General features: G+C 48.9%; 1 protein-coding gene across 1 annotated transcript in view; it reads left to right on the top strand.

Annotated features, from left to right (window-relative positions):
- The first annotated feature begins 309 nt into the window (after positions 1 to 309).
- The window catches only part of LHX4 (LIM homeobox 4), a 48,427-nt gene continuing 23,689 nt past the window's right edge, over positions 310 to 25,047 (top strand). The window contains exons 1-2 of the mRNA XM_075131953.1: positions 310 to 331; positions 6,911 to 7,082. Coding sequence (XP_074988054.1) covers positions 310 to 331; positions 6,911 to 7,082 — 194 coding nt within the window. The remainder of the gene's footprint in view (positions 332 to 6,910; positions 7,083 to 25,047) is intronic.

Consider the following 25,047-nt stretch of genomic DNA (forward strand, 5'->3'; position numbering starts at 1 on the left):
ACGATCACTATGGTGCCGTCTGGCCTTGGAATCTATGAAAAGCCACAGTGTTTACCTCTGGCTCTCTCATGCTGTGCATCACAGCTTACATGATATCCAGCTAGGGGAGCGTTTCTCAAATGTGGCTACCGTGGCTGCATGTGGCCACCAGGGGCTTTTCTTGCAGCCACAGCCTCCTGGGCTGTTATTGCGGGGGGCGAAGTAGAGGCCCCTCCCTGTTGCTCTGGGATGCACCACCTTTGTGTTGGTTGTTGGAGCCGCCAGCAGTGGTTGGGCCCTGCTCCCCCTGTGGAAAAAACTTGGGGCACAATGCTGGAGGACCAGGCAGCTGGTGAGATCCCCACCTTCCCAGGGGTGATGGGGTTCAGGCTTTAGGCTTCAGCCCTGGGGTGGCGAGGCATGGGGGTGGCAGGCTCTGGCCGCAGGGCTTTGGGCTCCAGCCCCTCCCACCTACCCTTCCCACCCTCATTGCCCCTGGCCCCCACTGCCTTCCCCAACCCCCCATCCAGGGCTTAATTTGTCCCCAGGCTTGACAGGGCTGAATAAGTCTGCGGTGAAAAGCAATACGTGTATGCTTGTTAATATCACTTTTCACAACAGACTTACTAGCTAGCAATAAATAAATTGCAATGATTTGGATATGTACGTATGCATACTTATTTGGTTTTACTAAAGATAATTAAATATTTTAGGAAAACGTGTGAGAGCGGCCACCAGCAAGAGTCAGTGGCTGCACTCGGAGGCCACCAAAAAGTTTGGTGTGAGTGCTAGGGAAGCATCCTTTTCTGCTGTGTGTTCTGGGGAATGTCTCCCTGTGATCTCTTTCCCCTCCAATGAAGCCACACAGCAGGAGGACAGGTCCTAGCCCAGAGCATTCAGTTTTCCAGTGATTTGGGTGCCTTGATTTGTAGTCTGAGTCAATTTGTCAGAGGGCAGTGGCTCAACCCTTTCTTGCTATCAGGCCCCTAGCTATCTCAGAAATGAGGCACTTTGCTTTAGAAAATCCTGGCCAGAAATCAATCAGTAACTAGTTTCTGGAGTTCACCATTAAACGGTGCTATTTCCTTTTTTTTAACTCTTAACATCGGTTGAAGAACATATTAAAAAATTCAAGACACAGAGGAATTTTCAGATTATTTTCAATAAAAATCTTGGGGTGGGGGAGGGAGTCTTCCTCCCAAAGTAAATGCTCAATTTTTTTTCTTAAAAAGCAAAATCAGCAACCAGCTTCCGCCTGTTGACTATAACGTTATCGCGGTATAATGAAGCCTGCTTGGGTTGCTATTGGGCAGCTTTGAACCAAGGACTTCTAGCAATAAAACCATGGGCTTTTTTCACTTGAGCTAAAAGAGGACTTGTCCTAGGTGCCAGAAGTAGTAGTCCCTTATCCTCTTACGTCGTCCAACTGCTAAAGGAAGTCAGAGGCCTGCAGTGTGCTGGGATGGGTTACAAATGCCATTGCAGAGCGCCAGAGGCTGGCAGAATTTGGCCTGACTAGGGTGTAGTGATGCACACAAATCAGGCAGTGCGATTGCATTATATAACTCAACCTTGTCATGTGCTACTGTTTATCATTGTACTGTAAGTCTGATTTTTCCCCCCCATATGGTATTGGAACCATCCTGGGCAGGTTGACTCCACACTGAGGTTTCTTTCCTGTCGGTCTCAGGTTCATGTGACCCTGCCTCAGCCAATAGCTAGAGCCAGTAATGTTTGCCTCTAATAACAATTGATCATCTACTGTGCGAGAGCTACAGTGCTAGGCTATTCTAGGTCACATAATTCTGTCTCCTCTTATTGGACAGTGTTATCTGCAGTCCATGATCATCATAAATATCTGGTTGGGTGGACAGGTAGGTAGATACATAAGGACAAGCAGAATGAATTTGTACAGATAGATATGCAGTCAATTAAGCAGCACCGTTAATCTAATTATGTGTGGTGTGGATAACTGTCTGCCACTAAAAGACAAATGCCGAGGTAAAGTATTTATCAAAAATACTGTAAGCGCAGAGGTGAAGCTGAGACATTTGTTGTTAAAGAGCTAGACAGTAATCTGGTCACAGTGTATAATTCCATTAACATTATTCCTATTATACCAAATAATTTAGTTAAAATAAATGAAAGCCATTCTGCAGACATATGATGGCAGTGGAAGAGCTGACCCCAAGGAAGGCAATTCCATTTCAAAAGACAAAGCGGGCACATTGATTCTATCTAATATCTTTTTTTCTTTATTTTTTTAATCTTTGGAAGGGAATTTTCCCCCCTCTGATCTTTGCTGCCTTGTGTCACATGGACCATCCAGAGGGCATGGATGAGGCACCCTTTGGAACCCATTAAGGCCTCTCTGGGTTTAGCCACATGGATCACTCAAGGAGCAAGAACCTGGGATCAAGAATTATAAAATAAGATTTTGTAATTCATATGAGAATGGGGCCTAGAGGCCACTACCAAGATTGTGCTAGGCACTATACATACACATGGTAAGAGACAGTCTCTGCCCTTAATAGCTTTAATTTCAAAAGATAAAAGAGTTTTATTAGCCTGCTATCCATGTGGGACCTGAGATTAAGAGACTTGCCCAAGGTTACACCCACAGGCTGTGGCAGAGGTGGAAACTGAAGGCAGATCTTTTGAACCCTACCTCAGTGCCTTATGTCTACACTGCAAAGAGAAACCCACAACGCTGAGTCTCTATTGACTTGGACTCGCAGTGCAGGCATTCAGGCTTGGGGTGGAGCTTGGGCTCTGAAACCCAGCAAGAGGGGACGGTCTCCATGCCGAGGCTCCAGCCTTAGAGGGATTGTCTGCTCTGCTATTTTCAGCCTGCAGCCCGAGCCGTGCGAGCTGTGGTCAATTGACCCAGGCTCTGAGACTTGGAGCACCAGTGTTTCTTTGCAGTGTAGACGTATCCTAAACCACAAGGCCATCCTTCCTTACAACCAGCCTCAGCTCTCCAAAGCAGCCCTGAAAACAACTGAGAAAGCCTTTGAGTTCCTCCCCATGCTGTATCTGAGAAGATGCATTTTGATTGGTTCACAAGCTGAATAGCTACATACTTCTGCCAATCAATAAAGAACTTTATCAGAAGTAGAATTCACTTTTTTTTTTAATGTAATCTATTTCTCAGAGTAAACTGGCTTCAGGCTGGCCAATGTGTGTGAGCTTTAAAAAGCATATCAATAAATAAGCCAATGAGCTTATTTGTTTCATTTTGGTACAATCAGGTAACTCTTTCCTGACCCTTCTCTAGATTTGTGGCAGCATAAAAATGCCCAAATATTTACTGCTAGTCAGTCGTCCTGATACCACAGAACTGCCCAATAGACAAGTGAAAGAAAGAGCTGATGCACAAACATCTCCTGTGATATTACACTCCTGCTATGGGGCATATTTCTTTAAAATCAATCATCTTTTAGGCATGCATGGCAGCATTATGTGCATTGCTTTTACAGGGCAATCTTCTCTTGCAGACTTTTACAGCCCTCTCTGCTTATTCTGAACTATAGGCAGATAGAAATGGAGATAAATATCTAGCTATCCAGATCTATATAAGCTGTCTGTCTCTAGACAGACATCTTATATGAGTCTAGATAGCTAGATATATAGCTTGCTTTTATACTGAGCCTCTCACCCCAAAATATTTCAAAAGCTCTTTACAAAGCATAAATACTGCAGAGTGGGACCATTTCAGTCAACAGTGAAATGCAGCCACCATTGGTGTGGAACGGGGTAGCCATTTAACAGAGCCCAGGAACACCATGCAACAATTTAGGTCAGAAAGTGAAGGAGCTACACCATAGCCCATTGACACTGCAGGGAATGCGAGAATGTACAAACTACATGCAGCATGTATGCTCTGATTTGATGTCTGCTCTTGGATTGCCATGCAGATCTGTGTAGCACAGGAGAATTTTTGCATGGCTATAGACAGTGCCTCCCTTCAAGCCAAATTAAGGTTGCCAATTTTGGTTGGATGTATCCCTGGATGTTTCATCACACGACATAATCTTTAACGATTAATCTTTGATTCCTGGAGACTCGACAACCCTAAGCTAAATACCTGGGTATACCATCCAATCTTGCTTCTACTGGCAGTAATGAGCCCCATGATCTTGATGTGTAAGCTCTGTACTGATGTCACTCTTCTTTGCTGTCGCTTTTCTCTCTCTCTCTGTTTGCATACTCCATTAGATACCCTGCTGATTGGTTTGGAATCATCATCTGTTAGTATACTCCACCCGAGCAAACTGCATGTCTTTGTTACCTTCTAGTAGCTGGTCCATATAAGACGATAAGAACCTTATATAGCTGCTGACTAGAGGAGTTACTCCTTTAACTAAAGCTGTAGAGGCTCATGCTCTTAGTCATGCTAAACACCAAGACCATGTCTGGGTGGTTATATTAGCACTTATGTGCTCTCTGCTGAATCCTTACAGATTGTTTTGTTTTGAGGTATTACCTGTACCCTGCCTTGTCCCTACTCTTCACAATCCATTGTATCACAGGCAGGGGCTGGTAGCACCACCTATTACTAAAGTTGCCTGACACCTCCCATTAAAAAGACTCGGTTTTCAGTTGCTTATCAATTTGCCAGACTTTGACTGGTTTTTAGGCTGAAATGTTCCATGCTGGGTGTCTGCCTCAGGCTGAATTGTTCTGGAAAATTTGAGCCAAAATGGCTCAACGGTTTCAGAGAACAAGGCTAGGGGAAATGAAATATGTTGTTTTGCTCATGTTAAAAAATCCTGGTGACCTTTCTTCTTTGCAAAGCTCTCGTGCTCTCGTGCATTGGATCAGGGACTTGCAGTTTGGAGAGGGAGGGCAGCGGTTTGTCATCTTCGTGAAAACCATCTAAATTTGGCCACCCAAGTTTCCAGCCTCTGAAAAATTGCAGTTTGCACATGCTCAGTAGAGACTTGTGAGGAATTCTCAGCTTAATTCCCCAGAGACTTTGTCCACAGTGGGACTTTGCCAGCAATTGCAGTTCATGGGTGCTTCAGGCCAAGCGGTGGTGGGGCTGGGCACCTGAACTGAAAGCAGGAAGCCTGTCGCTTCATGTGCCCTCACTGCTTCCCCTCCAGGGCTCAGGCATGGTGCGGGAGGAAGCTGCTTGAACTGAATGTAGAGGGGACAAGAGCCAGACCTGGCAGGGGAAGTACTGTAGATGGGGAGCCAGTGGGGACAGGGAACGTGGGTGTGTGGGTGACCAGAGGCCAGTTCGGGCCAGGAAGAAACGGGGGCGGAGGGTGGGGAGGGGCACGGACTGTGTGTGGGACTTTACGACCTCAGTAATGTTCTCCTCAGGTAGAGTTTGTGTGTGCACTAAGTACGTGTCACCTGACCTAGGCTTTTATGTTAAACTCAATGCAGAGTGATTCACACAGAGCCCGTAACTGCCGGGGAATGTAGGCAGCCGGGTGTTCTTTGCCAGGCTGGAATTACGCCAGGGCATGGGGGTGGCTGCTCCTCTCGCACAACATGCTGGGGAATTGCTAGTGGGAGTGGATGGTCGGGAGCTCAGCTTTGAGCCCCCACAACCACTTTTTAGGAAGACCTTCTTTAGTGTAAAGAATATTTTAGGGTGTCGCTCCTCCCCACACAGCTGACAGTCTACACCTGCCTACTTCTGCGAGTGGAGGGGGCTCATGCCCCACAGATATTGCCAGAGCCTCTCCCGCTCACTGCCGTGGGAGAGCTAGGCCAGGATGTCAGTATGTGAGGGGGCGGGTAATGGGGTGCTGGTTGGACTCTCACAATAACTGTGCCTCACAAACAGGAGCTTGTTCCTGAAGACAGGGTTTGTAATGACCCCCTCCACACAGCCGAGTAGCCCCCCGCACCTCCAGGAGCAGGAAGGCATTGGGGAGCACCTGGCTCCTGCCATGGCTCTGATGCCAATGGGTGGCAGAGCACAGCAAAGTGCTTCTGCCGAGCACTTCTATGCCACCAGTGCTGCCCTGGAGAGCCATGGGATTACAGCCCAGACTCTTCCATTGGGATGGGCCTGGGAGGGGGACCCCCGACGGGACCTCTGGGAGGGGAAACTTGCGACATGCCCATTCCCCACCAGGGATGAGGCATGTAGGGGAGCACCAGAGTAGGCGGCCTTGTTCATCTCATGCCACAGGTGTCCCTGGCACTGGGCAAAAGCAATAGAGCCCCACCCCAAAGACGTTAGAGCCTAGAGGTGCCCGTCCGGTACGAAGCAAGCCTTGTGGTGGCTGTGCTGTCTCTGGGGGCGGCAGGGGGACGTGGTCAGCGAGGCTGGTCTGGGGAGGCTGAAGGCAGGGAGTTTTAAGGGGGGCTTTGAGGAAGGGAAGGGGCAGTTGGTGCACGGGAAGCTGCCCCAAGGACGGGGGGCAGTGTGAGAGAAGGCTGGAAGCCAAGAGTGGGGGGAGGAGGCAAGGGGAGAGACTACGGAGAGGGGGCAGGAAGGCATGGGAGCTGAGGCGAGGTAGGGTGAAGCTGCTCAGGGCCTCGAGGGGGTGGATGAGGCGAACAGCCTGGACAAGGAAGGGGAGCAGAAGCCACTGAAGGGATATCTCCCGCTATATCTGTGCAGAGCTTAGCACAGTGGGGCCCCCATCTCGGCTGGGGTCTCGAGGCACTGCTGAGGTGTAACACTGTTCAGCACAGGCGTGTGTAGAGCTGGAGCGATGGGAGAGCAGGGGGCTGGGTGAGCACACAGTGTTTGCACCCCGAAGGGACTGGGACACCAGGTGGGCCTAGCTCCCTGAACGCAAATCTCTAACTCGGTGACTGGCTCCCTCTCTTTCCACGGAGCAGGGAGATACAGGCCTCCGAGGCTCTCTCGCGCCTTTTCCTTTCTCCAAATGGGGCTGTCCTCACTGACCCTGCTCTTCTCCTCTCTCTCTCCCCTCCCCCCCAACTGCTGCCTCGTCAGAGATTCCCCAGTGCGCCGGCTGCAACCAGCACATCCTGGATAAATTCATCCTGAAAGTCCTCGACAGGCATTGGCACAGCTCCTGCCTCAAGTGCGCAGACTGCCAGATGCAGCTGGCGGACAGGTGCTTCTCCAGAGCCGGGAGCGTCTACTGTAAGGAAGACTTCTTCAAGTAAGTGCAGCCGTCTCCTTTGTGTTGGGAGGGCCGAGTGGCAGTGGCCTGGGTGTTTTCTGACAGCTCACACCAGGCTGTGGAGAAAGCTCCCCCTTGCACAGGAGACCTTGCTCCGGAAACTCCCTGCCAGTGCTTGCCAAAGGTTTTAGGATTAAGAGCCCTGCTCTCAGGAGCACACCAGGGTCCTAACAATCCTCCCAAGCTGTTTTTTGTTAGAAATAAATCCCTTTCTAACTTAATGTTTCTCCTAATCGAATCCCAACCTGTCCCTGCAGCTGCTTTGACACAGTTTAGGGTTAGTGAAAACCAGGACATGGCTGCTTTGGCCTCCCCTCCTGGGATCAACTCAGAGGAACTCAATTGCCCAGATCACAGAAGATGTCAGCTTGGGGAGCCCCCGGTTACCACCCTCATGCCTCTCATTCTGGGTTTCATCAGAAGGGGAACCATTTGGCCTCCCAGACAGACTGGCTGCGTGGGGGTACAGCCCATGATGAGGTTGGTGGAAATGGAGAGAGAAAGGAAAACAGAGGGTGATCATGGAAAGACAGGCATGACGTTCCATAAACAGGCACTGGTGCAGATGGACATGGAAACAACTGGACAAATTTTAGTATAATTTCTCCAAAATCTTCTTATATATATATATATATATATATATATATATATATATATTTTAAGCCCAAGTGTTTAAATAAAGGGAATTTTGCTGCTTTAGAACTGCCACAGGCTGAATGCTATTTGTGGGGATTTAACCTTCTTAGAGACCCAAATCTCTCTAATACTCCTCTCCCCCAACATCCTCCCTCCCTCTCTCCCTATTACATTTTTAAGCCCAAATTGGACTAAGGATTCGGCTTGTTAATCACCCTTCCTGCATCAAGCACATCTGTTCAGATCAGAGCTAGAGGGCAGGAGAAACCCACACAAAGACAAAGACTCCAGATCCCTGCTGCTTTTCAAGATCTACTCTCTTTGTGGGTTGTTATTTTGTTTTTGCTGCCTTCATCTTTTGTTGCTTTCCCTGATTATCCATATTTTTTTCCTAGTAGGGTAAAAGTCTTATTTAATTCACACTTGGGCCATTTGCAATCTGTGTACCTGCCTCTAAACCAGTGACTCTCAACCTTTCCAGACAACTGTACCCCTTTCAGGAGTCTGATTTGTCTTGCATACCCCGAGGTTTCACCTCATTTAAAAACTATTTCCTTATGAAAATCAGACATAAAAACACCAAAGTGTCACAGCACACCATACTGAAAAATTGCTGACTTTCTCCTTTTTACCATATAATATAAATCAATTGGAATATAAATTTTGTACTTACATTTGAGCGTATAGAGCAGTATAAACAAGTCATTGTATGAAATTTTAGTTTGTACTGATTTTGCTAGTGCTTTTTCTATAGCCTGTTGTAAAACTAGGCAAATATCTAGATGAGTTGATGTACCCCCTGGAAGACCTTTGCATACCCTCCGGGGTACATGTACCCCTGGTTGAGAACCATTGCTCTAAACTATCTGATGTACAAACCTGGACTGTCCATGGCTCCGCTGTGAAAGAGCATTATTCTTGCAATGAAAATTGGACTTTTAGCAGTACATTTTATCCAAAATGCAGTCATTTTATAAAGCACAGTTAATATCTGTATCTGTATCTGTATCGGGCCAGATCCTCTGCTGATTAAACTGGTGTAACTCTACTGATGTCAAGAGTGCGATGCTGATTTACATCAGCTAAAGATCTGGCAAGGTACGTAAGAGCCAGATCCTTGGTTAGTGGAAATTGATGTAGCTCACTGAAGACAAGGAAGTGATGCTGATTTACACCAGGAGGGGATCTGGCCCAAGATGTCTTTTGGTGGCTGAGAAGAAAAGGAATGAACAAGGTGCATTTGGAGTATGTTGGATATGATAGCAGAGCCATCAGACCTAAGACATATGGCATGTTTATGCAAGGAGGCACAAAGACAATGTAATGCAAATGGCTTCCTCTCAGAGAGCTCCATATTCATTGCTGCCCATTACTGTGCTCCGTTCTACCTGGGCTCCAGATCTGAGCGTTCCATGGCATCTGACTCCGTGATATCGTTTCCCCACTTGTAAAAGAGTCCCAGGCCACGATGTTCTTTGCCGGCTCATGCCTAAGGTATTTATAAAGATCCCCCTTCTAAAGTAATCTTGCATCAGGTGCACACAGGGTATCGGTGAGATATCTACACGGTACTAAAGGAGTCTCGGGAGAGAACACAGGACGCAAAGGAGTCAGGAATATTTGATTTGAAAAATGTTGCAAAATTCAAGCATGGTCCCGTGCATTCTTTACCCAACTCTTTCAGGTGGGAGAATAATGAAACCAATATTTGTCTAGCAACTCATCCCCCAAATATGGTGACATTTCTCTGATGAATTGTGAAGTGAACAGTATCCCTCCAGCTGTAATCCCAGGTCAGGATTTCCCCTGTCCCCCAACCCCTGGTAAATGGGGTGCAGAGTCTACTGTCTCGCTTTCTTTTTGGATTTCCTTCAAGATGGACTTGAGGCCATTCTCAGACTCACCTGGACATCACTAGACACAGGCATTCAGAGACCCCAGTAACCCCACTTGGTTAGATTGGGTAGTTCCGCTATCTCTGTGCACAGTTTTGCCGATATTGCTAGTTCCATGCCAGGCACCCCACGGCTGCTCTTCGCAGGAGGATGGCACAACAAAGGCACCTAGAAGGTTCAATCCAGGAGGCATTGGTGGTTCTTGGCCTGGGAGGAGTCAGTCCCAAAAGGCTTGGGGGAGCAGGATGAGGCAGGTGGAGAGCACCCTCTGCTGCACCTCTCGAGGAGGTGCTGCTCATATTCCCTTGTACCATTTGTCCCAGTGGCTACAGTAGATCTAGCTGAGCTTGGAAGGTGGCCATCTTTAATGGCTGTTGTCATGGCGCTGGCCATTATGAAGGAATGCAGGGTGGCACCGTCTCCTCCTGAGGTGGGGACAGGATGTGTGGCCACGGGATGAAAATGGGGGCAAGAGGGGAAATTGATCCAAAAGGCGATCTTGGCCTCCAAACAGACAGACAGACAGACCAGCATGTGCAGGGATTGGGTGAGAGTTGGTTAGGAGCTCCCCACTCTTTACCAGGATGGAGACTCAATGAATGAGGGTGAAATCAGTGATGCAATTTTCTGAGTTTTAGAAGAAGTTCAGCCATCCCCACGGAGATTTAATGCAACTTCTCAGAGGGGAGAGGGCATTAAGCGACTCAGCGTGGCCTCTTTCTTCCCCTCCCTCCTGCAGGAGAAGTTGTGGTGGGGGAGGGCACAGATCTTCCTATAGAGGAGAGGCAGGGAATAGGAGAGGAAGACTGGTTCCCTCCCCCAATGCAGCATAGCAAGGGATGTCATCCTATTTGTATTGTGTGTTGATAGTGTAACAAGCTCAGAGCAGCTCCTGGTGGCCTTGACTATTAACTAGGCTGCTTAGCCTAGATCCCTGATCTCATGGGACTAGCATGCTGGTGTCGATATGTAGGAAAGTGAGAAAGCAGAGCAGAGGCCTGGGCATCAGGTGTCCTGAGTTCTAGTCCCGATTGTGCCTGTGTGGGCAATTCACTTAACTTCTCTGTGTCTCCATTTACCCTACCTGTAGAATGGGGATAAAAAAACCTGCTTGTATCTTAAAGTTGAATTAATAATACTTAGCTCTTGTAGCCTGGTGCTCTTGAATCTGTGAGGTGGTTCACGAGCTGTATGGTATTTATTGTCACCACACCCCTGTGCGGCAGGGCAGTGCTAGTATCCCCATTGTACTGCTGGGGAGCTGAGACATAAAGAGGTTAAGTGACCTGCCCAAAGTCAACCAGGAAGTCTGTGGCAGAACAGGGAATTTCTCCCCACGTCCTGGGTCAGACCCTAACCACTGAACCATCCTTCTCAAGTGGTTAATATCTACAATGCACTTGGCATTCCTTGGAAGGAAGATGCCATAGAGATGCTAAGTATAAGCAATAGTACCTTTCAGCCGGGCTCCTAAAGCTCCATTGTGCTAGGATAACACAATGCGCCAGACCCTCCCGGTGAGTGGTTCAGTTGTGTTCAGTTTTGCATCTGGGTGGCAAGGCTGTTTCACAGTGGCTGTGTGTCTCATACATGGGTGTGTAAACATAGCCTGTAGGACAGCTGGATTTGCTATCAGTGTTCAGTCACCATCATCATGGTTGTCTGTTTCAGTGGCAGGAACTGGAGTGATTTTGGTTTGTTACAGGTGTTGCCTGCCCCAAAGAGCTCACACTAGAGCACTCCAGGTGGACAAAACAGGTGAGAGAGGGGAAGACATGGAGGACGCAATGGCAGTAAACAAATTCAGTGTGTGTGTTAGTTGTGACTCACCACATGCCCACTGTTGGCAATGTCCTAATCTACCTTCTGCTTGTGCCTGATAACTGTCTCCTAATTTCTGATAACCCTTTGGCCAGGGGTAATAATAACAGTCCCCTGGCACTTGATATCAGTGTCTTGGTTCTCTTACCCTTCACTCTTTGTACTGTCAGGCCCTGTATTTCATCCCTTGTTATATTTCTGTAGGGCAATTGGGCCAATGTGGATCTTTTTTCCTTTTCAGTCAGTCTTTAAAGCAAGTTTTTCACTCCCTGCAAACACCTCTCTGCTAATCTACTGGACTGCAGATAGTGCATACTGGTTTGGGTGTGCATTAGTTATGTGTATTACAGTAGTACCTGGAGGCCCCAGCTAAGTTCAGGACTCCGTTGTGCTAGGAGCTGTACAAACACATAGTGAGAGACAGACCCTGCCCCCAAGAGTTTACATGCTAAACAGACAAGACAGACAGAGGGAGGGAGGGGAAAGACAGATGGCTTGCCCTGGATCGCCCAGCAGGTCAGTGGCAGAGGTGGGAACAAAAAGCAGCTTTCCTGAGTTCCAGTTCTGGGCTCTCTCCACCTTTGCCTTGGTAAGCTAATCCTTCAGCACAGAAATGACTTTTATTCCTAGCTTTGCAACAGACTGACTGAATGCTTTGTTCCAATCTCATTACTATTCTATGCCTCGGTTTCCCCAGGTTCATAATACCTTGCAGGCATGTTCTGAGAGTTAGTTCACAAACTTTTTGTAGAGTGTTTGGAGACATAAGGGTGGAGCATGATGTAGACATATTATTATGGACAAAATTCATTGGGGATTCTGTGATGGTCAAATTGTGATTATGCACATTTCACTTCTGGCATTTTGAACAAGATTTAAAAAACTGACGCACAATTTTCAGTCTCTGTTTTTGACATGCCCAGTTTGCAACATATTAAAAGGTGGAGGGCTCAGTTCAGAAAACACTGAGCCCTCTGAAAAAGCAAGTCCCTCTGAGGTGCCTCAAGCTGGGCCCCCCAAAACAGAGACCCTGAATGTTGTGAGTCACTTCTGAAGATCTTGGCCTTTATCAGATTTCCTTCAGACTTAGCAAACAAATTTCAATCCGGTTTAAGAACAAGTCTGCCAATTTACAGCCCCAAAGGAAGGTTCTTGTTGCAGTTATGAGGGTGGATGGGAGGTTGGGGGACAGCTGTGAATGCAGGGCCTTTGACTGGAGCTGTGGTTGCAACTGTATTTGTGGACTAGCTACCTGGGCTAGCCAGAGCTCTTAGGTATTACTTGTTCAGGGATCAGGGCAGAGTTTTATGGATGTTTGTGTTGATTTGGGAGCTCCAGTCTGAGAGTTTAAAAGACGAGTCACTGTCATGGATCCCTTTTAACCCCTCCTCACCCCACAAATGAGCACTGTTTCCACCAGCTAAACTGCTGACACATGCCTCATGCCCCTCGCTACTCAAGTCTGTTGTGTGGTTGGCATCGAGATGACGGAGACAACAGAAAGATTCAAGAGGGTCCATTTTCCTGCAGAATTATCTGTGTCCCAGCTCCCTCTGGAAATCGTGATCGGCCATGTGGAGACGCACAAAAGAGCACAGGTGCCAGGGTGCAGGCAGACAAGCGCCAGCATGGGCAGGTTTGATTTTTTGGCATGTTCTGCTAGAGTGCTCTCTCTCAGGACACTGGTGTCAGGGCCTAATCTTGCTGTCATTGAGTCAGTGGCCCGAAGTTAGATCCCACATGTTATTGGGCTGGTGGGTAGCTCTGGTCTAACCTGGAGGAGCCTTGCTTTGGGTTTGCAATGCCAGTCTGTCATTCCCCACCAGCCACATGGCATCCACAGAACAAACATCTGACCAGTGGCAATCGTGGGTAATCATGGGCCAGGAAAAGGGAGGAAAATGTTGGCTGTGAAGAGTTCACGGAATTTCAGTAACCAGCTGTGAGTTGTGGAAATGGGAAATCAGAAGTAGTATATGGTGTGGGTTTCAGAGGGGTTTCTTGGCTGGGATCGGAGTGAGCTTTGCCAACACAGGTGGTGGATTTATACCTGCTCTGGGTCTCTCATGTGACAGTCCAATGAGATTTTAAGAAAATGGGATTTCTTAAGTTCCTTGCCTCCTGAAATTATCCCTGAGGATCCCAGTTCTTTAGAGCCCTACAATTCTCACTCTTTGGCTAAGACGGTGTTCCCAGTGGTGGCACTGCTGTATTTATGTGTGTGAACAAGATATGTCTACAGATCTGTGCTGGGTGTATACACAGAGGGCGCTGCTGGATGAGGTAGGGGGTGCAGCATCTGGTGTTGGCCACGGTTGGAGATGGGATACTGGACTAGATGGACTGTGTTCTGATCCAGTTTGGTAACTCAGGTGTTCTTAGATGTAGTGTTGCTAGAGGTGTGTAGGGCTTATTTCTCCATGGCCATATCCCCAGGGACTGCATGTGGTCTTGTGAGATCTCACTGATAAACAACATCTGGTATGGTCAGTGCTGGGCTGGGAGACCAAGTGGGTTGGTCATGAGCAATGCCTTAGCACGGTATTAGGGGGCACTGAGCTGCTGGCAATGCCCTCTTTTGGCTGAAACATGAGACTGCGGTCCAGATCACTCGTGGCCAGTAAAGGTCCAAGACTGTAGCAGTTTTTGTAAGTGTGCTAACCTGGCTGCCCTGGCCAAACTCCATCTTGGGTGACTACCTTCTGGCTCTCAATATCCCCTCGGCATAAAAGTCAGTTAGCACCGTTTAATTAGTTTCTTGTATGGAGTGCTGCTGAACTGAATTTGGTGCCTTTGAAGTGACTGCTGCCTTCTGCCCCAGAGGTGGCTGCATGTTGATGATGGATGAAGTGATTCCTATATTAATGAACTTGGGCTTTGATTCTGTAAAGCACCTAACGTTTGTGAAAGATGATGTATACATCAGCTGATATGATATGTAGCAAGGCTTGGTGTGTGTGCAGAGAAACTGCTCCGTGAGTGTGAGTGCAGGAGCACTACTTTGAATGTGACCTGCTGACACGGTGGACACTGCTCGATAAATGTGTGGGGCAGCTCTGCTGGATGGAGGGCCGGATGCAGAGAGGGGCGGCTAGCTGGGCGGCTGGACATACAGAGGCTGGGCCAATGCTGAGTGCTGCGAGGGAGTGGCACTGTTGGAGGTGCCTGCGTTTGAAGATAGAGGCATGGCTGCAGGGACTTGGCACAGGGAAGCAGGGCACAGCTACATGGCATAAGGCTGTGTCATTTCTTTATGTACGTGGCAAGTCCCTATATGTTTGCGGCACTGCTGAAGTCACAGGCGTCCAGCGACAACGATACCCCATCATTTTATTTCTTTTAGAAGGGGTAGCATGTCATCGGTTCATCTGCTCCACCGGAAACCTTTGTTAAGCAGAATGATCTTGTGCCTTTCATCATATGGCATCCCAAAGCACTTTACTGATTGCTTGTACAAACGATAGAGAAAATCACTTTGTACAGATCTGACATGCAGCCACCTCTGGGGTGAAATGCAACTGCTGTTTGACAGCATACAGCAACACTGCGCGGCAATTTGGAACAGACAGGCAGAATGCCATATCCAACTGAAAGGCCAGAGGAGTGTAGAGAGGCGGAATGTAATTGCCCAAGTTGGAATTTGGCCGGCACTGGAGCTAAAACCCCCTGCGCTTGTGCCAAATGTCATGGCATAGGATCTTAAATTACCACAAGGGGTCAGGCTCTCGGGGTATATCCCACCTGCAAGATGGCCTTTCCAATGGCCGTACATTGCTAGAGCCATTGGATACACCCAATACAGGCAGAATACACTGTCCATGGTTAGGTCACCGTTGCAAATACAGAGCTTCTAGAAGTGACTCTGCTTACTGGGGAGATTGAAGAGGGACCCCCACTGGATCCCTGAGCTGAAGGAATGCCTCCCTCCTCGTGCACACACTCTCACCCCTGGAGTCCAGGCACGGTAATCCTTTCCAGACGTAGTCCCTCTATCAGCCCTGTGTATTCAGTCAGGATTTCAGGGGCAGTGCCAACAATGCATGGTCTGCCTGCAAAACCATTTGGTTGTAGGGCCTCTGGCTGCAGTGGCCTAGACTCAAGGCGTGTTCCCTCGCCCACTCCAAATGCCTTTGCTCATAGGTGGGGCGTGCTCAGGTAATGTAAATCAGGGCCGCTCCACTGAGGCCAGCATGTCCAGAAGCGGTGTGTGTGGGACTAGATAGAGAATTAGGGCTGAGGATGGCTGGAGGTTTCCTGTTGCACAGGAGAACTGGAGGCACTCACAGTGTTCTTCAGCCATGGCTGGTATTTCGCCCAACATCCAAGGGGCCGCACTTATCATGACCCCCGTGTTTCAACCTCTCCCTGGTGGGACCGAGCCCCTGAACACCAAGAAGCCACCTGCTGCTCCAGGAGTATGGTTGGGACTGGGCCGGCTGGTTCTGCCTGTGGGGTGGGAATGGGGGTGTGGATGCGAAGATTGTCATGAGCTCCAGGGCTGGGTGAAGGGATCTGTTCCACTGTGTGTGCTGCATTTTGTACAGGTGCCCACAGGCCATGCACGGGGAAGGACTGTGTGACAGGCACAGCTTATAAAGCCCCAGGAAGATCAATAAGAATCCCTGTATTTTATTCTTTTCCCTCAAAGTCAGATATATCTGTACCTCTTGCCTGCACTTTGTTGGCATTAATCCACTCTGTTATCCAGGGGCTTAATATCCTCCTCACTTCTCCAGCTATGTGTGTCTCTCCCGGGGGAGAGCGGAAATGGCTGTCCAGGATGTCCAGCAGAAATGAGTGCTTGGGTTTTGTTTGCTTACAATCCCTTTAGCGGTGTTACGTCAGGCCATTTTTAGTGTCGCGTTCGGGACAGTGGGGGCTGTTAATGAATGCATTGCTCTAGGGACTCAGCCTTCAGCATGGAGCCCTATCTCTGAGCAGATCTATCTTCCATCCAGCCCACTCTCCCCACCAGGATATCTGACCACCTTACAAATCTCCATGACTGGTGGGCTAGATAGAGCCTTAAAATCTCTCTTGCCTCGCCCTTAACATGCTCTTCCCTCCTGCCCTCATCAGGCTGATATTTAAATTGGGAACTTTGTGGTCGGGCTAGAGACTGGCACCTTTTATCTAGTTCAGCGTTTCTCAAACTATGGGTCGGGACCCCAAAGTGAGTCGTGACCCCGTTTTAATGGGGTCACCAGGGCTGGCGTTAGACTTGCTGTGGCCTGGGGCCAAAGCCTGAGCCCCATCAACCGGAGCCGAGGGCTTCAGCCCTGGGTGGCTAAGCTCAGGTTACAGGCCCCATACCTAGGTCTGAAGCCCTTGGGCTTTGGCTTTGCCCCCACACCTGGGGCGGCGGGGCTCGGGCGGTCTCAGGCTTTGGTTCCCCCCTTCTGGGGGTCATGTAGTAATTGTTGTTGTCAGAAGGGGGTCGCAGTGCAATAAAGTTTGAGAATCCCTGATCTAGTTGTATGAAGACTAATGGTGCATCTGCTTGTGCATAAACTGTATGGGACACTAGAAAAGGCAGTGTAGGGCGGTGCTGCCTCCTACAGGTAAGAAATGCATTCTTGTACCTTATTGCAACTCCCTCCCTCCCCTCAGTTTATGGTGTGTCATACTGAAATGTTCTGGTCTTCAAATACTGCTGGCCACACGCGAGTTGATGTAGGCTATAAAATATTGCAACAATCCAGCAACGTTTGCATTGAAATAGCAACTTCCTGTGCAAGGTTTTGAAAGAGCTTCACAAACATTAAGAGCCTGATCCATGGCCCACTGGCCAGACTCTCATTGATTTCAGTGTGGGGCAGGCCCGAAGTTTGTGAGCCTCCGTCCCAGCATCCCTGCAAGGGTGGTAAAGACTATTAGCCCCAGATGGGGAAACAGAGAATTGAACGGTCCTGCTCACACTCTGACTACTGCCCTGATTTTGTAACTGGTTATGGGTGCCACCAGCTAATTCGAAGTCACCTGGTTTGGTGTGTGTCACCTTCACAACCGTGTTGTCACATCCATCTCTGGTTCTGTGCTCAGTGATGGTTCCTAAGAGTACATGTGGGGCATTCTATCCCCTAGCACCCCAGTAACTGCCTCTGACAAGGTCTGGGGGGTTGCTGATGAGTCCTACCTGTCACCTTGGATTATATGCTCTCTTAAATCCCCTCGCAGTGGCTATTTGGTGTCATGAAGACCTTCCTGCCTCTTCATGCTGCAGCACTCTCCAGCTTTTCTGTTATGCCCCGACACAGAGCAGGGCAGACATAGCACCAGCCCACAGAACTCTCTTGGGTGTTACCTGGAAAGGAAACCGAGGCAAAGAGCTCAATAGATTCATCTTAACAAAGAGAACGTTAAGGGATGACTTGATCACAGCCTAGAAGTATCAACATGGGGAACAAATCATTAAAAATAGGCAGAAAAAGGCCTAATATGATCCAATGGCTGGAAGTTGAAGCTAGACAAATTCGGACTGGAATAAGGTGTAAATTTTTAATGGTGAATAATTAACCATTGGAACAATTTCCCCAGGGTCATGGTGGACTCTCCATCACTGACCATTTTAAAATCAAGATTGGATATTGTTCTAGAAGATCTGCTCTAGGGATTGTTTGGGGGGCTTTCTCTGGCTAGTGCTATCCAGGAGGACAGACTAGATGATCACAATGGTTCCTTCTGGCCTTGGAGTCTATGACTTTCTGGAGTGAAGAGGCTTGTGCCTGTCTTCCTTGCTGTACTAGATGATGCAAAGGGCAGTTTTTGAGCCAGGCTGAGCTCTGCCACCTATAGGACAATGCTGTGGCTGTCTTGACTGGCGGCAACAATGGAGGCTGACCCAGCCAGTTGTTTTGACACAGCCTTTCTGTGTGGGGCAGTGCTGACAGTTGTCATGGAACACAAATCCACCCGTACGGGAGGTAATGCTCCCCCCCACCCCCCGTGCACAAGAGGATTGCTATAGTAATCTAGAGACTGGCCATCAACACAACTGTTGCTCCCTGACAGAGTTCTGCAGCACTGGGAAGACCTGCGGGGCAGAAGCTGAGCTGGATAAGAAGCAAATGCTGACCCACGTGATCAAGGTAGCCTTTGCTCCTGAAACCATGAAGGGCTTTGAATGATCTCGGAGGCTCCCAACTGGTGCTGGGGACGGATGGAACTTGCTTCTCAGCCTCTCTCTCTTCCCAGTCGTCCCCAGGAGTTCTACACCCATAAGCCATGCAGGCTGTGTTAGTCACAGAGGGGGCTTCAAGGACTGGCAAATCCACCAAGGGTCACAATGCAACAACATTGAAAGAATCTCGTTTGCACAGAGAGGCCTCGGCAGGGATACTCTTTCCCCCAGACAGCAGGGACATGACTGGTGGTCACATCAGCTGGGACTCACTTGGACCCTGCCAGCCTTTGCTAGCCTGGCTGATGGAGCCAGGCCCCAGTTATGAGGATGTTGACAAATGGATAGCAGTTGAGGGTGCAGTGCCTCTGGGAGACGGGGGGGCAGGCCAGTGTCCTGCAGAAGTGGAGTGTCACTGAACTGAGATACAAATTTTTGCTGCTGGTTGTGTGCTCCAGAACCTCTGGGAATAGACAGGATAGAACTACAGGGGCTGCTGATGGTCTTGTGGATAAGGTGGCCCTAGGACTCAGGATTCAGTACCCGCTCTGCCCCAGACTTACTGTCATCTTATCATCTTATCTTATCCCCTTTTGCCCAATGGGGGTGGTTATTAAAGCTGGGCAGATTTTCCTGGCCTGTGAGAGTTTTCAAAACGTTTTCCCATCCTGAAGCGGAACAAAAAGTTGAAATCTTGAAAACTTTCATAATCCAAGAAGCCACAAACCATTTGGACTGTGGCTGATGAAGTGTTTCCTTCTGATCATTTCAAAATGTTTCATTTCAGTTCTGACCGTTGAAATGTCTTAGTCTTTTTTTTTCAACTGTAAATTGAATCCCCAAGCAGCTCTAATACTTAGCCCTCCTCCCTTCCATCTTAGATTGTCAGCTCGTTAGGCTGGGGCCTGATTTCCTCCTGGTCTGTCTCTGCGTGCAAAGCATATAGCACAAAGGGGCCCCCCGACCTTGGCTGTGGCATCTCAGTGCTCAGTCTCAGCCCGTCTGGAGTCCTGCGCCCTCCGCTGCCATGAGAACAAGGCAGGCAAGCCAGATAGCAGGTGCTCTGTGCTGGTACTTTGCTCACACTGCTGCTTTGGGGAAGACAGGGGAAGTGGAGTGAAAACTCAATGCTGATGTGCTTGTGTCACATACCTTTAATTAATTTGCCTTTTAAAAACTGATTGATCTGATGTCAGGCAATCATTGCTGTATGTGATCACAAATGAAGTATTTACTTAGCAGTGTTTCCTGGCCTTTGATATACTCTGACAAGGGCTATTAAAGAACATGACTTTTTATTAGAATAGAAAAAGTGCAGAACATTTTTCACACTGTCCAAAGGGGGCAAAAAGATACATTGAAGTGCAGTTATGCTTCGTGCTTTCAGGAGGTAGGTGGCAGCTGTTGGAAGGTTTGTGTCCTCGGAGTGCCCACAGGAACCAGTTCTGAGTACTGGCACGGGGCAGCAGTGTGAGAAGAAAGGAACTGGATATTGTTGCCATTGTACATGGGCAGGCGGCAGATGCTAGCTGGGGCTTGAGAACTTGGGAGGAGGTGTGCTAGAGACTCCATCATCATTTATAGCTGTGTCTCAAACTGCTGAATCCAGTCTCTCTTTTGGGCCTCCGTCTCCTCCTGCCTGCCTTCCTCCTTCCCCTACTCCCACCTGTATTTGGCCTCCTCTTCTGTCCTTCCCTCTGGTCCAGTGTGGCCTCCTACTGGTCCGAAAAGGTGAGCATGCAGTCATCTCCTGGCCCCATCAGGGACCACATGGAGTCAGAGATGAGTTCCTCAGTGTTCTTTGCTGTCTTGTGTCTCGGGGTTGTCGATGCCTCTGAAGTTTTGGTAGATCTTTGCTTTGAGCCAGCCCCTGCAGTGGATGGTCCCTGTGCCCTGCTTGGCATGGTGCCTTCATCAGGTTGCCATGAATGCTGTCTTTCTGTGGGCAACGTCCCACTGGGAGTTATTCACTGTGGGTGGGACTCACACCTATTCAAAGGGGCAGCACAAGCCTAAGGACCACTGAGGTTGCACCGAAGTTCTTCAGGTTCTCTGCACAAGGGCAAATTTCCAGCCAGGCAGCCCTGTCTATGGGCTGTTGTTCCCCTGGTCAGAGCTGTGACCTTGACTCTCCTTATGTATTCATTTTCTATAAAGACACTTCTCTTGACTGCCAACCGTTCACTTGCTTCCCACCAAAGCTGGCTTGTCAGAGCTATCCATGACTTCCAAGCAAGGTTAGTGCCGGGGAGGGGGTGCTTGTTTTAATGTGCTGAAGCCTACGGCCGCCCTGACATTACCAAATGTTCCTCCAGATGCCTGTGGCCTAATCTACCATAAGGCTGCCAGGAAACGAGACCACAGTGCGGTTGGGCTGCTCAGGGTTTTTATAACCAATGAGCTAAGCAGAAAGCCTGGGTGTCCTATTCAGGTTCAGCGGGGAAATATTCACTGCCTGTGACCCTGGTAGGTCAGCTTGAAGAGTAGGTGTCTGAAAAGTTCTCTGTGAATCCTGTTAAAGATCAGAGGTTACAAACTAAGGTCACCCTGTACATGGACTAGATCAGTGAGACTCAGGGTATCTGCACTGCAATCAGAGGCGTGACTGTAGCATGTGTAGACAGGCCCAGCTCGCTTTGATCGACCTAAGGCAAATCACAGTAGCAGCAACACCACAGCTGCGGGAGCCGCTTGACATGTGCAGAGGGCGTAAAAAGCGTGCCCTGCTGCAGCTTCATTGCTATCGTTGTTTGAGCTAGCCAGATCCAAACCGGCTTGGGTGTGTCTACAGGTGCTGCAATCACACTGCTGCTTGCCGTGTAGACACACCGGGCCGCAAAGCAGCAATTGGTGCCCCAAGCCAGGTTTTCAGATCAGTTGAATCGCTTGTTGGCTATAACACAGTCCTGGTTTGTTTGTTGTTTAAATGTGTGGCTTGACTTTCCTGGTAGGGGGAACTGGAGCCAGTCAGCTTTGTAGGGCTCGATTCCCTCCTAGTCACTGACCCCTCTGCAAAGTGCCTGTAAAACGCTACGGAATGGGAATGGTGTAAATGACTAAGCAAGGCAGGGGAGAAGCCAGGCTGCAATATTTAAGGACCGAATGTATGCTTGTATCAGATGCTGCTTTTGCCACCATGAGTGCTGGGGACTACAGTTGGTGTGGAGGCAATTTTCTCATTCTGTGAGCTTTGGTGACGGGAGAAGGGGATTGTCATTGAACCTTAAAATGAACGCTCATTGCTTGGCTATATGGTGCATTGAGTAGAGGTGTGGGGGGTGGAAGGGTTTTCTGGGCTGTGCAATTGCAGGGTGAGGATAGTAGAGGATAGACCCTTCCAACCCCAAAAGAGGACAGGTCCACCAATAGTGCGCATGCACCAAGAGCCATGGCTATGTTACTGCTGCCCACACAGCACTGTCCATACCCTCCTGTCCCAGTCCCCCTCCCTACCCGCCCCATACACAGACTAATAAAGAGCTAGTGGCACTATAACTGAGTCAGCAAGAGCCTTATCTTGTTGCCAGACCACTTCCTCCACCACCCCACTGAGTTTGACTTCCTGTTGTCTACAAGGTTAATGGCTCTGGTGTCTTGGAGAGACCAAGTCCAGCTCACCAGACTAGGGACAGCCTGTCTGCTGGTGGCAGGAGACCTCAACCAAGTCCTTCAGCCAACTGTATTGCACCTTTATAGACTTTATATTCACATTGTCTGCTGGATCCTGCTGTCAGCTAGGTGATCAGAGACCTGCTGATGCACCTTCTGATTGTATCTGGCTGGTTCCCAGATAGCCAACAAGATCTTAATCTCCCTCTTGGACCAGGCTTTTCCACAGTGGAGGGGTTGCTCTGCAGCTCATGGTATTGAGATGCTGGAACAATGATGTAAGTGCTGCGTCCAGCAAAAACTTGCTGTAAATTTGAAACAGGTTCATGGCATGTGACTGATACATGACCTTCTGGAGTAGTTTATGCTAAGCAGAATAGGACCCGTAAGAGGTAAGGCAAACAGGGCCCGATCCAGTGCCCATTATGGTCAATAGAAAGACTTACACTGACTCCAGTGAGGTTGGCTCAGGCCCATGGAATGGCACTGGTGTCTTGGAGAAAAGTGCACTCTGGGAGGGCTAACAGAGTCAGGGGAGGAAGGATGCCCGGTCATACCAGGTGCAGTAACTTGGGCAGGAGTGCTAGCACGCAGCAAAATAACCAAGTGCCTACTGCCACCCTATGCCAGAGTAGGCTGCCAGCGGGAGTCACCCCTTCTTACCTGATTGTTGGATAGGGCCTAAATGACGTACCAAGGTGGCAGTCTTAGAGGAGGGAGTAGAACCAGCATTTCAGTGACAAGCATGTCGAGCTCTCTGGAAATCGTGTTAGCACCAATATTTTCTATCCGTTTGGTGGTGCGTTTTCCAGCCACGCACTGGGATTCTCGTTGAACATTTCAGTGCTCAGTGGGCCCAATGCACTCCCCTTTCTCCACCCCAGAGCTGAGTTCAGATCTTTTCTGTGTCACTCACAAGCTGATATGAGCCTGGCATCTCACCCTCCCAGCCATCTGTTGACATCACACAAGTTTGGCACAGTTCAGCCCAGCGGATGGCTTCTGATGAGGGGAGAGCCAGGGCTGGGAAATAGCTGGATGCTGTTGGTCAGGACGAGCTGCATTGGCAGAGCAGGGGAGAGGCCCAGGATTGGGATAGCAACGGCTCCTGCTGGTCAGAAGTTAGATGCACTAGCAGAGATGTGTTGGGAAGTTTGCATCTCCTCCTCTTGTCACTCCCAGCAGCTCCTCCTTTTCCTGGGTGCCATACTCACCCTTCTTTCAAAAAGCATTTGATATTGCTCGCACTATCCACCCTGAGAACTAGAAATCTTGGGCCAAATACATCCCTGGTAGCTCAAGTGGCTTTGAGGGAGTCACACCAGTGCCATAGTTAGACCATCAACCCAAGTGAAGTGAAAGGCTCAGTTATTTCCCTGACGACACAAGGCAATATCTGTCACTGAGCTGAATTTCTCTGGGCTCTGCCATCAGTTTATTTCAGTGAAGCCACAATTCAGCATGTTGCATATGAAGGGCTGAATCTTGAAACTAAAGTTTTCCTTTATTTATTTCCACATAACCCCCACCTAAGAAAGCAAAAGGCAGGGGCGCAGGTGTCCCATGGAACCTGAAGTTCCCATAACCCCCTATGCGGTGTATTATTGCTATGCACTCTGTTGTTCTGATTTGTAATCTCCAGGGGGTTCCTATTTGCTTGTGATCCAGTCTTTAGTTTCCAATCTATCTCTACCCCATCTGCCTTGGCTTTTTGTAAGGCTCCAGTCACTGTGATCTCTAACTACTGGGTGCTTCTCTGTTACTGTCTGGCAGCTGCTGTTATGGGTTAGCATTTATATTGTAGTGGTGTGTAAAGGCCTCAGCCAGGCTGGCTGCCATTGTGCTGGATGCTCTACAAACACATAAGAAATGACCATCCCTACTAAAGAGCTTGCCTCACTGGGCAGCTGTAGGCCCTCTGTGGGTGTGGAGATGTGGTGGGTGCTGTTCGTACATGCCGGGAGAACCAGTCCCTGCCCTGAAGAGCTTACAGTCTAAACATGTCGGGCAGGAGGGGAAACGGAGGGACAGGGAGGAGAAGTGACTTAGTCATGGTCACACAGAACGTTAGTAGCAGAACTGCAAACTCAGGTCTCTCAGCTCCCCTGTGGATTTAGGTGGCTCACATTAGACACCCACGTTTAGCTATTTAGGCTTCGAACGTTGACCTCAGCATGGCCATGGTTCACTCGTAGCCTTTGCGTGGGTAGGGGGAACATTTTAAAAAAACTGTAAAAGGCTACATTAGTGATTGAAACCAGTCACATTCAGTCAGCAGCTGTAACGATTTGTAGGAGAGAGGCACGAAGCCCCCATGGTCCTGCATGACTCGACCCAAGCAGCCAGGGCTGGTAGGATAAGTTGTGTGAGGTCTTGTGTGCACAGGGAAGTTAGTGCACAGTGTGTGACCTGAAAGTGCATTAAGCTACTGATCACGCTCTCAGTGCACAGTAAGCGTGTCCACACGGGGAGGTAGTACAGCTAACACCCTGTGTGACCATTCATAGCTACTCTGCACTAACCACGGCAGGCTATTTGCCCATGTTCCCATGCCCTGAGTCAGACTTTAAGTGGCTAATTGAAAAATACAACTAAGAAAAAAATAACCCCACAAATAAAAAAAACTCAAAGAAGGAAATCAAATGCAAAAAAATTCAAGTTACCATAATGGGCGGTGTGTACACACACCACTTTTTCCAGTGGAAAACTTTCACGTTCAAACAGCCTCGTGAACTGGACCGCGCTGCCCACCTATGCCGTTTCCCAGTCCAGTGGCTCGATGACTGGTGTCAGCTGTATGCCATAAAATCTACAGCGCATGCACAACGTGGCTGAGTTAATGTTGCTGTTGCCGCCTTAGCAC

Source organism: Caretta caretta, chromosome 8, assembly GCF_965140235.1.
Source record: "Caretta caretta isolate rCarCar2 chromosome 8, rCarCar1.hap1, whole genome shotgun sequence".
Classification (NCBI taxonomy): domain Eukaryota; kingdom Metazoa; phylum Chordata; order Testudines; family Cheloniidae; genus Caretta; species Caretta caretta.